At 34.5% G+C, this 11,681-nt stretch overlaps 1 protein-coding gene across 2 annotated transcripts; it reads left to right on the forward strand.

Moving 5' to 3' along the window:
* Positions 1-486: 486 nt before the first annotated feature.
* On the forward strand, positions 487-3,852 carry LOC145028643 (uncharacterized). 2 transcript variants are annotated; one of them, XM_078977370.1, is made up of 12 exons: positions 497-841; positions 1,177-1,305; positions 1,569-1,763; positions 1,850-1,897; positions 1,975-2,103; positions 2,233-2,357; positions 2,431-2,541; positions 2,739-2,847; positions 2,927-3,045; positions 3,129-3,282; positions 3,362-3,506; positions 3,613-3,852. In XM_078977370.1, exons 1-12 carry the CDS (start codon positions 731-733, stop codon positions 3,675-3,677), a joined length of 1,440 nt encoding a protein of 479 aa, XP_078833496.1. In that variant the 5' UTR covers positions 497-730; the 3' UTR covers positions 3,678-3,852. The 2 variants fall into 2 exon arrangements, with proteins under 2 accessions (XP_078833505.1, XP_078833496.1); XM_078977379.1 differs by lacking the exons at positions 3,362-3,506; positions 3,613-3,852 and having other exon boundaries at positions 487-841; positions 3,115-3,276.
* Positions 3,853-11,681: the final 7,829 nt, after the last annotated feature.

The raw sequence follows: 11,681 nt of genomic DNA on the forward strand, positions 1-11,681 counted from the left end.
CGTGTTTTTCTCTGACACGACACGACATGACAATGTTTTATGTAACACGAACACGACATGACACAATGTCGTGTTTTTTTTAACTAGCACGAAAATGAACCGATTAAAAAACGACAAATACGACACGACACGACAAATATAACATAATAAAAAAAATTAGTTTATTTAATTAATATTTAATCATACATAACACGAAAAACACGACAAATAAATGTTAATCGTGTTAATTTCAGGTCAAATTTTATACACGAACACGAAACGACACGATATCGTATTTTTTACACTTAACACGAACACGACACGAACACGAATTTCAGTTTCGTTCCAATTTTGTTAGTATCGCATTGTCACCCCTAATAGACACCACACCAAATCCCATCCCTTTTGAAGAAAAATACAAGACATCAATTTCATCATTGAACACTCCTAAAATCAATAGCACATGCCTTGAGTGTTTAGATAACGATACGCTCCACATTTTAGCGTAGCATAAACGGGCCCAGCACCAATTCCAGAATTCCATCGTAGCCACATTTCTAACCGATATTACCCAAAGTTCCAAACTTTCACTCATTCTCGCATGGCTCAAAATGGAATCAAGGAGTAACGCAAAAGGGTGACCACTTGAATCACGCACATATAATGAGCAAAACCCCTTTATTTTTCCCCATGTTCGTCCAGTTTCACGAATAATCTTGCGGGAAGTAGGAACCAAAGACACACTCCCAGCATGCCTCTTGATTTCACAGAAGTTCAAGAGAAGTTTTCTAATGGCTTTAGACCATGGCAACGCTCCTTCCAATTCTGGGCCCGAGCTGTGGATATCTACACTGGTTATAAGGTAAACGATTCGAGCAATCATTAGAAGTAAGCCAGATAGTAATTGTTGCCCCAATTGAGGTTCTTTTTGGTTTCTCGATGTTATAAATTTTTTTTTTCGGGTGTCTTGTGTTGTCTTGGCCATATTTTCGTAATTGACGTCTTCTTGTCTTCTTGATGTTATCGCTTTGGGGTTATATTGTGTTTTTTTGGCCTTTGTTATCCCAATTTCAGTTCTTCTTTGTTTCTCGACGTTTTCTTTTTGTGGGTAAACGTGTTTTCTTTACCATTAGTGTCCCAATTTGAGGTATTCATGGTTTCTTGATGCTTTCATTTTATGTTGTGTTGCATTATCAGGTATTTCAGCTTCGAGTTAATTTCGAAAAGGATGTGGAGAAGGCAGAAGCAATGTGGGAGAGACAACATGAACATGCAGCTGAAAAAGTTTATTCCATGTGTTCTGACATGGGTGGATTCTTTCTCAAGGTTAGTGTTTGATAAAAAAAAAATTGAATCTTTTTATGATGGGTATTGTTCTTTCTGCCTTTTTATGGACTCTTAATGTGTAGTTCTATATGGGTCTTAGTATTCTTGTTGTGTAATGGATTAAGCAAAAAGAAAGATCCACATATAGCTTATGAGATTAAGTCCATCATCAGGAGCTTTGATTGTAGGATTATAAATTTATAATACTTATATATATATATAATGGAGGATAAATCATGATGTAAAAAAGTCAAATTTGTTAGATTGCTCAAATTCTTGGAAAACCAGACTTAGCACCAGCTGCATGGGTGAGGAGATTAGTTACTCTGTGTGATCAAGCTCCTGCAACCCCATCAAACATGGTGCAACTTGTTCTTGAGAATGAGTTAGGTAAAAGTGTTGATGAAATGTTTGAAAGATTTGATTGGGATCCTATTGGCTCTGCTTCAATTGCACAGGTATCCTGTTTATCACAACCAAAAACTAAAAGTTGTTAAATTGAATGTTTTATATTATACCTCACATGTGTTTCTTTCTGATTTAGGTTCATCGAGCTAGGTTAAAAGGTGATAGAAATGATATTGTTGTCAAGGTAAGGCCACAGAATTTTTTAATTTAATTTTATTTACAAAATGTAAATATCTTTTTCAATTATAATCTATGCTTTAGGTACAACATCCTGGTGTTCAAGATTTGATGATGACAGATATTAGGAATTTGCAAGCTTTTGCATTGTGCATACAAAAGACAGATGTCAAATTTGATTTCTTCTCAGTGTGTAAAGAAATGGAGAAACAGGTGACCACCAACCCAAGAATCACAATCAGATAATCGTTTTGAATAAAGCTAGGGATAGTTAGGTAATTTTACGTTTGTTGATATGTAAATTATAACATGCTAATCTTGTTTTCATTCACGTCATTCAAGATAGGGTATGAATTCGATTTTACAAGAGAAGCCGATGCCATGGATAGAATTAGAGCTTTTCTACTTTCAGTTAACCGAAAGACACCTGTTAAAGTCCCACGAGTTGTACGCAATGTGGTCACCAGGTGAGTATTTGACTGCTAGTAAAATGTCTAAAATACCCCCTTTTTGAAATTTTCTCAATTGAATATTGAATAGGAGGGTTTTGGCTATGGAGTATATAGATGGGATCCCGATTCTGAATCTTGGAGATGAAATTACGAAAAGGGGCATCAATCCAGATGGTAAGATGGCAGCAGCAGCAAAGCAGTAAGCCCCCACAGACTCAGAGAGTATGAAGAATTTCGTTTGCCACTTTATTCTTAAATGATGTTTAACAAATAATTAAGAAAATGGAAGGAAAAAAGTAAACTAGGGCAAATTTGTAAAAAGTTCTTTCTGCATTAAGTAAAAAAGAAACACTTACATAAGGTCTGTTTCTAAGTGAAGAGCCTCTTCAAATGCAGGAACATCCTAAAAAGTCTTACACTTGCATATGGGCAGATGATACTCAAGAGTGGATTCTTCCATGCGGATCCCCACCCTGGAAATATTCTCATCTGTAAAGGCTCAGAGGTAATTATGTGGCTTAATTTTCTTTTTCTTTGAATTTATATTTTCTTTTTCCTTTTTTTTTTGTTAAATTATCTTTTAGGTTGCGTTGCTTGATTATGGACAAGTGAAAGATCTTCCAAACACGTTGAGGCTCGGCTATGCCAATTTGGTTCTAGCTATAGCCGATAATGACCCCACAAGGGCGTCAGAGGGCTTTCGGTAAATACATTAAAAAAATATGTCAATTTAGATTAATAAATGCTTGATAATGTTAATTAATCGGTGTAGTTATATTTATGAAGGGAACTTGGCATAGATACGTTAAGCATGTGTTCAGATGAAAAGACGGAATTGTTTAAGTTGGCTCAGGTAATGTTTGATACGAAATTGCCGCCTGGAGTGAAGGTGTTGCAGCCTTTCTCCGAAGATTCTTCAATTAAAAAGGTCGCAGTACGGGTACGTGTCTTTCACTTCTGATGGAATGGAATCGGTCATTCCATTACATTGATTACACTGATTAGATTACTTTGTTTAGTCTTTTCCGGAGGAATTGTTTTCTGTTCTTCGCACTGTGCAATTGTTGAGAGGGCTTAGTGTCGGTTTGGGAATTGACTATTCCTGTGCTGAGCAATGGCGGCCCATTGCTGAAGAAGCGCTATTTCTTGCTGGCAGACTAAAAGGTGCCTTGGCTTCCATCAACTCAATTTCAACAATTTTTTACATCTTGAAATTTTTTATTATAATCTTGGAGTGTCTATATATATGTTTTATTATAATCTTTTTCAGTCGAGGATATGAGGAGGAGAGAAAGAAACCAACGTGGGTTTTTGAGAAGAATATTTTGGAGTTAAGTTAATGGGGTGTGGGGCAACAAGTGTAATTGATATACAGATGAAGCTTTATATATAAATCTTGTTTATGGTAGAGTTAAATCATTTATTTATCAATTTAATTAGTACAGTGGTATACTATACCACTAGAAAAGTGTGAGTTTTAATTCTAATTTGAATCGACCCCCTTGTTTTATTCGTATGTTTAGCATGCTATATGGGTTTTCTGTTGCATGATGCTCCTAACTTCGGTCTCACCAATTGAAACATCTTTAGCATGACTAGTTTGAAATAGTCTTTTAAAAAAATTGTTTGAAAACTATTTGAGGTAAATTGTGCAGTGACCTTCCCAAACCATTTAAAATCTTTAAAGATTATTTCAAACATCAATTTAATAATATATTGTAAATGTCCACAAGCTCTAAATCTTCCAACAACCGATTTCAGCATCAATATGAACATATGTTTGGAAAGCCTAATAAGCGTTACATGGGTTAGACATTTGCAGGAAAATATTGAGGTTCACAAAATCCGTATGTTTAACCCTGTAAAAACATATAAACTCTTTAGCCATTTAGAACTTTAATCTTGAGGGAAAGCATTGAAATAAATAAGTAACATGAGCTAAAAACTTTGTAAGTAAATGCAATGTTTGATGTAGAATTAATCCCAAATCCCAAGTTATCTAACCTCACATCGCAAGAATCATATCTATAAGGGACTTCTCAAGGTAAATCCAAGGGAAAAATGGTAGCTCTAAGCATAGAAATGAGGTTAGCACGAAGCAAAATGCAAAATACATCTATAGCGACACACACACACACATCAAAGATTTAGAAGTAGATATATCACACCAAATTTATTAACTTGAGTTATTTATTACGCAATAAACAACTTTTTGGATGCTTTGGAATTTCGAAATTCTACTCTTTTGGGTTGCATAAGTCACTAAAAGATGGTCTTCTTGACAAAATTGTTTCTTGTTAGTATCTTTTTTTTTTTTTGGTTATTTGTAGGAAGCCCAATCTCAAATTTAATTGGGTTCGTTGATTGCAATACCCAAAAAAAGAAGGAAGTTATTCAATTAACCAAACTGAATATAATAAAGAAAACAGTTCAGTTAATCTAAAGATCGATACAGTTTATCGAATTTTGGACGGTTTCTGAGTTTTAAATATTATTATTCTAAACATTCCTGAGTGCATTGTATGTAGCCCATGGTAGTACTGGTATCCTCGAGTCCTCCACAAAACAGTGGCACGTGAGTTACTGGATGATCACCACGTGCCCCATGTTCTAGGGTTTTATATATCTATATATGGACAAACTTCTTGTTTTCGAATATATTCATTGCATTTGCATATGCATATGATATTATGGTCAGTTGCTTCGACTTGTATAAAATATATCCACTTTGTTTGCTAAATAACCAACATGGGCAGAGAGAATAAAAAATCAAACTATGTTATGGTCAGTTAGTCAACTAGGGTAGTGTCAACAGAATTTTAACCAAGATTAGCTCTATTATATGAATAAAGTTCCATGTTTGTATCCGGTATCAAAATTCCTAACATCATATATAATTTTTTTTTAGCTAAGACAATAATTAATAATACTATATATAGATTCTTTGGGAAACCATCATATTTTGAATCGAGCAAACTACACATAAGACCATTGTGCTTTTTATTTTAGTTATAAATAGATGAAATTAGGTATTGGAATAATAAATGGTCAAATCACTCAAATGTTATAAAATTGATTATCAATACCTATTTTTGTGGCCAAAGTCCCCTACACGAGTTGCAATCACAACCCAATTAAGCTCGTTTGCAAGTTTAATAAGTGAAAGAGGGAAAAGGAAAATTGTACATAAAAAAGAATTTGTCTTCTTATGTAACTTATAATCAACGTTTAAAAACATATGTTATAAGTTCATAATAAAATAAAATATCTTATGATCCAAAATAGAATCTAGCTTCTGATAACTTGATCATTTGTTTGATTATATGCAAATCTCCCAATCAAATAAATGAAAACATTGTTCTATAGTTATTAACCAATTTACCATTTTCAACGTAATATTGTAACAAACACTACAATAAATCTAGTAAAACTAAAAGTATACATTAAACTGCTATGAAATTACGAAACACATATGTATATATATTAAAATTTCGAACGATTAAAATCTATATAATTGGATCATGGGCCACATGCGATGCACGCTAGCAACAGAATGGCGGAAGACACACCATCGTCTTGAAGATGTGATGTGCTTCTCTTGAACTTGGTGGTGTTGACTTTGTTACATTGCATTATCATCTCTTTCTGAATCACCGACTGACGCTGCTGCTGCTGGTTGTGGTAGTGATTTTGACTTTTTTGTTGTTGACTATCCTTTGCTTGCTCCACCTTTGAAACCATCTTCTCAAACTCTTAATAACTTTCTTCAAACTTTGGGGGTTTTGTGTGCATGGGAAATAAAGATCCAATTCCAATTGGTTTATATAGCCAATGTGGCTGGCTGGCTAACTTTGCTTTGGGTGAAATTACTTTGATACCCTTTTGGACCGTTCTCATTTATATTTTTTTGGGTTTGATCAGATGATGGATCATGTGCTTGAGACAGACCAATGCATCATTATTTAGCATTTTAATTCTTTATTCTTATCCTATGAATATATGGAACATGATTTTTTTTATGTTTTTATTTATTTTTTTAATTTTATTTTGGACTTTTGTTTGAGGTTCTGCTAGGGAATTCATCTCAAATCTTTGTCTAAATTTTTTACCCTTGGTAGGAGTCATAAGAAATATTATAAGATCACATTTTTAGTAAGTTAGATATGAAATTATAAGTTTTGATTTCATAGATTATTATGTGTTCAGTAGACCAATCCAATAATCGTTATAACCACTCAAACTCATATGATGTTTGTGAATCTTTTTGGTATTTTATTTATACTTAACAAGGTAAGATGTGATGATACATAGTTGGCAAAACTAGTTGGAAGTTGTACTTTGTAAACAATAATTTTTATTTGTATATGTATGTTCTGCATGCAAAAGTAAAAAGTAGTTTGAAACTTTTGAAATATATAAAATTAGATAAAAAAATACTAACAAACATGCTTAAGATAATGTTAAATAAAGATAATCTAATAAATTAGTTATAGTGAAGAGGAGTTTTTTTAAACATTACTTAAAGTAAATTTTGAATTAGAAGTATTTATTTAACATCATAGTTTAACTATTTAAGGGGCCAATATATGGGCCAGAATATTTGTTGTGTTGGAAAGGGACAAAAGGATGTATGTGAGGAGAGACATGAGACTATCATTCTCTATGCAACCCCTCCATTCTCTTAGAAAATGAGATGTTGGCCATTCCAAGGGCAACCAATTTTATTAAGTTTGACCATTTATTACTTGATTACGACTTCTACGTCCCTACTTATCCCATTACAGTTTTACTCCTTTATCATGAGAGAAATAGAAATTTTGATAATAAGTTCTTCAAGTTTAGTTAATTGCATATGATTTAATAAAATAATTTATTAGTTATATATTTATATATATTTATAAGGTATATCAACTTTATTTTTCATTTTGTTTTTTATTTTGATCAAAATACATAGCAAGAATCGGTGAAAACCAAAAGATTTACCATTTATTTAGGGTTGGTGTAATGACCAAGTTTTGGATTGTTCAAAATATTCTATCTCAAGCTTTTCCTAATATGTTTTGCCATTTAAATTTTATTTTTGTTCCATTAATATGAAAAAGAATGATATTACTTATACCACCTTGTTATCTTAAATATATCCCCATAACATATATATATATATATATATATATATATATATATATATATATATATATATATATATATATATATATATATATATATATATATATATATATATATAGAGTCAACAATCAAATGCCCGTGAATATAGCCTAACTGTTGAAGTTCATAATTTCATAAAGGATGTTCAAGTTTTAAACTTTGCATGTATGGTGTTTGTGGAGGGCTGTTGTAGCTGATCGATAATCTTCATGACAATGAATGAACGAGAATGGAGGATCGAAAATAAGAAGGCAATAGGAATATGTGTTCTTCGTTTTATCTGACTAAATTTCTAAAGGATTTGACGACAAGTAAACTGTAGAACATATGTGCCAAGTATGAGAGAGTTTTTGATGCCTACATTGCTTGCAAATTATCTAAGATGGGAAAGCAATTTGTGTTTGCTCGTTTCTTAGGGTTCATGATGATCGTGATCTTGTAAGCATGTTGCGATGAGTGCGGGTACGGATTTGCCACTTGTTTGCTTTTGTGGCGATATTTGTAATGGGTGGAAATAGGAAGAAGGGTGTAAAGACACGAGTTGTGGCGGAAGTAAAGATAAAGATTGTTAGGGGTCCTCCAAGTATGTATCTTACATGAATGTGGTAAAGAATTGTAACACATGCGTTTCTCGCTCAACATAAATAAGATAATGTAATTATAATGGTTAATGACTGTAACCTTTTATGAACTAAATAAAGAAAATTATTTGAGTATTATGTGTTCTATACGTACTTAAATGTAGTATACGTACTTAAATGATATAATAAAATAGGAATAAAATATACCTCTAAAATAGAATTATAATTATGCCGAATAACCTTGAAGAAAGTCGAAGTAGTTGTGATGAGGATTCCGGGGATATAAGGAACACTCAAATTGAGCTTAGAACAAAGAAGTTGTGACCCGTTAAAGTTTCACGTTCCACCTGATACGACAACAAGTGTCGTAAAAAATGAATTTAAGATAGGTTGCTTATTAGTCTAAGTGATCTAAACAAAAGTCGTAGTAATCATAAAATCGAGAGTTTGCATATAAAGAACGTCCAAATCTGACTTCGTATGAGGAAGTTATGATTTTTCGAAGTTTTACCATAACAGTGTGGACACAAAAATCGGGTTTTAGATTTGTTGATTGTTAGCCGAAACAATCTAAACGAGAGTTAAAGATCCCGTTAATAAGATCCAAACGATATAAAGGCAGTCGAAAACGGAGTCCATATGTAAAAGTTATGAATTTTACACGGCCGTTAATAGTATAATATATGTATACTGTTAGATTTAATATCGGCTGAGAAATAGACGACAGGGTCTACATGAAAGTTGTAGTACTTGAAAATATCTACGTGTGGATATACATAACGTCGAAAATGGAGCTCGTATGGACGAGATATGAATTTTTGAAGGATGCCAGTACCTACCCTTTTTTGCCACATTGCACCATCCATTAGCACCACATGTCATGCTGAGAGAGGAGGATTGCCGACCACGCTTGGGTGCGGAGCGTACCTTATCTGGACACGACACACCTACCCCAAAAATGCCCTATAATAGATTCCCTTTCTCCATTCGATCTCCACACCACTTAAATTCACTCTCTCAAGTTTCTCTGGATTTTAGCCTAAATTTTCTTAGTGTTTAGGGTATTTTAGCGAAGCTCTGAGATCCCTGAGAACCTAACATCTAGTAGCTAAAAGGCGGAGTTTTGCTAGTACAATTTCCGATCTTTTTTCTAGGAAATCTCTATAAGTTCAATTACACTCAACCTTATTTTAGAGTAATTTATATTTATATTTATAGTCGTTATGAATCTATAAATAAGATTTATTGGTAATTAATTTCATGTCGTTATACTGATTGATCTACTTACGAGAGAAGTGCCTAGAATGGTCATGTTGGCTTAGTTGTTGAATTTTAGAAAGTTTATATGCCGAAATGGCCATGCCTCCCATCTTTCCTGCCTAGCTGATCCTTATATGATAAAACTCTCAGTATACATTCGAGTTGTTGAGGAATCTATACTATCTTCAGTCATAAGAAATAATAAGCTAATACTTAGCGATAATTGAACCTAGGTCACAGCAAAGGAAAAACCATGTAACATCCCATTCCTGGTATGTAATTTAAATAAAGTATTTTCCTTTCTTAAGAGGTACTCGACGAGTCTGTAGCCCAACTCGTCGAGTAGAGATGGGAATTGCACGCGTCTTTAGTAGGCGACTCGACGAGTCCGCAAGTCTGGACGAAACCTTAAACCCTAGGGTTTTCTCCCTATTTAAACATCATTATAGCCTCCCACCGTAGCCTCCAGTACCTTTAGAGCAGTTCTCTGTAAAACCCTAGTCCCCATTGTTGAGCTTGAGTGTTTTGTGATAGCTTGGGAGTTGTAGAAGAGAAAGAAGGAAAGAGGATCAATAGAAGAGGAAGGAGATCCAAGAACTAGCTTCCATCTACTTCATATTCAGGTAATAAAGTTATTACCTTGCTTATTCTTCCATTAAACCCTCTTTTATGCTTGTTTATGTCTCTTTTGGAACCTTATGTGATTCAAACTCGAGATTTGAACTCTCCTTAGGATGGAGACCATAGATCTCGATGTTATTGAGCTCTAGAAACTCAATATAGCTACCTTTACGTGCAAAACTAGCCCTAGAAGCCTAGATATATGAATTGGATGCACTGAGACTGACTAGAAGCGACTGTATAGTAGTGGCATGCAGGAGACTCGGCGAGTCACAGCCTGGATGTGTTCATATGATGAAGGGGAATCAGAGAGTTGTTCATATAACTCGACGAGTCGGATGAAGATAGATTCAACGTTAACCCGGAAGAAGAAATTGTCGAGTTGTTGCCAAACTCGACGAGTTGAAGCGAGTAAAGGATTAGAAAAAGGTGTTAGGGACTAGGCGAGTTGGCGGCCCAACTCGGCGAGTCCAATCAACTGAAAGTTGACTTTGAACAAGATGTTGACTTTGAACAGGGGTAAATTAGTCATTTTACCCTGAGAATAGTTATCACTATCTGATTTAGTGTCTATGGAATTTATAGTCGGGGAGTTCCGGAGCAGCAGTCAACCAGCTTCAGATTCAACATCTTAGCAGCCAGCGTTACGAGGTGAGTTTTCCTTCTAGTAGGAACGGGTCTACGGCCTCAATGTCGGCCCGTTTAGTTAGCAGTAGTTCCGGACTTTGGTCCGATGCAATAGCTTAGTGTGCTTGATGTCTTTGTGATTCGAGCATGTCTTTGTATTATGTGTTCCGGACTTCGATTCGATGCAGTATGCCTTATATGTGTTTATGCTAGTAGATATGTTATGCCATGCTATGTTCATTCAATTTCCGGACTTCGGTCCGATGCAGAGGGCAAGGCCCTGGTTAGTTCCGGATTTCGGTCCGATGCAGTTTCCGGACTTCTGTCCGATGCAGAGGGTAAGGCCCTGGATAGTTCCGGACTCCGGTCCAATGCAGTTTCCGGACTTCGGTCCGTTGCAGTGGGCGAGGCCCAGTAGTTGCTTTATATGTTATTGCATGGTATGTGGTAGATTGGGGGAGCTCACTAAGCTTTGTGCTTACAGTTTCAGTTTTTGGTTTCAAGTACTTCCGTAAGTAAAGTGAAGAGCTCGGGTTGATGGCATGACACACACCACAGCCTAGTTTATCTTGGGAGTTTTATTTGGATGTTTTGATATGTCTTGACATCAGTTGATTATATACATTCACTTTTACATTTGAGACATGTGATTCGTGGTTTTATTAGATGATGATTAATTTCATGGTTTTAGTAATGTTTAAAAAAAAAATTGGGTTGTATTTTTGGGATGTTACAAACCAAGTGTTGAAGCGAAGCGCTGCCCGACTTTCCAGTTATCACTTTAACAAGTGAGTGCATAGTTACTTCCAGCTTACACATAAATATAAATTATATATGTGATTAAATGATATGTGTGCCTGTTATTTACACTACATGATATTTGTGTTAAATGAATTATGTGATTTTACTTTACTTAATCATATATGTATTTTCATATATTTATATAAAATATATTTGGTAGTGATGTGTAATGAAAATGATGAGATGACGATGAGAGATATTGACTTTTGATGAGTCAGTCATCTAGCATAGTATAAATGATGACCACAGACTATTCAAGACAATCCAGTGGAACACTAACAGG

This window comes from Lactuca saligna, chromosome 1 (genome assembly GCF_052625555.1).
Source record: "Lactuca saligna cultivar CGN05327 chromosome 1, ASM5262555v1, whole genome shotgun sequence".
Taxonomy (NCBI): Eukaryota; Viridiplantae; Streptophyta; class Magnoliopsida; order Asterales; family Asteraceae; genus Lactuca; species Lactuca saligna.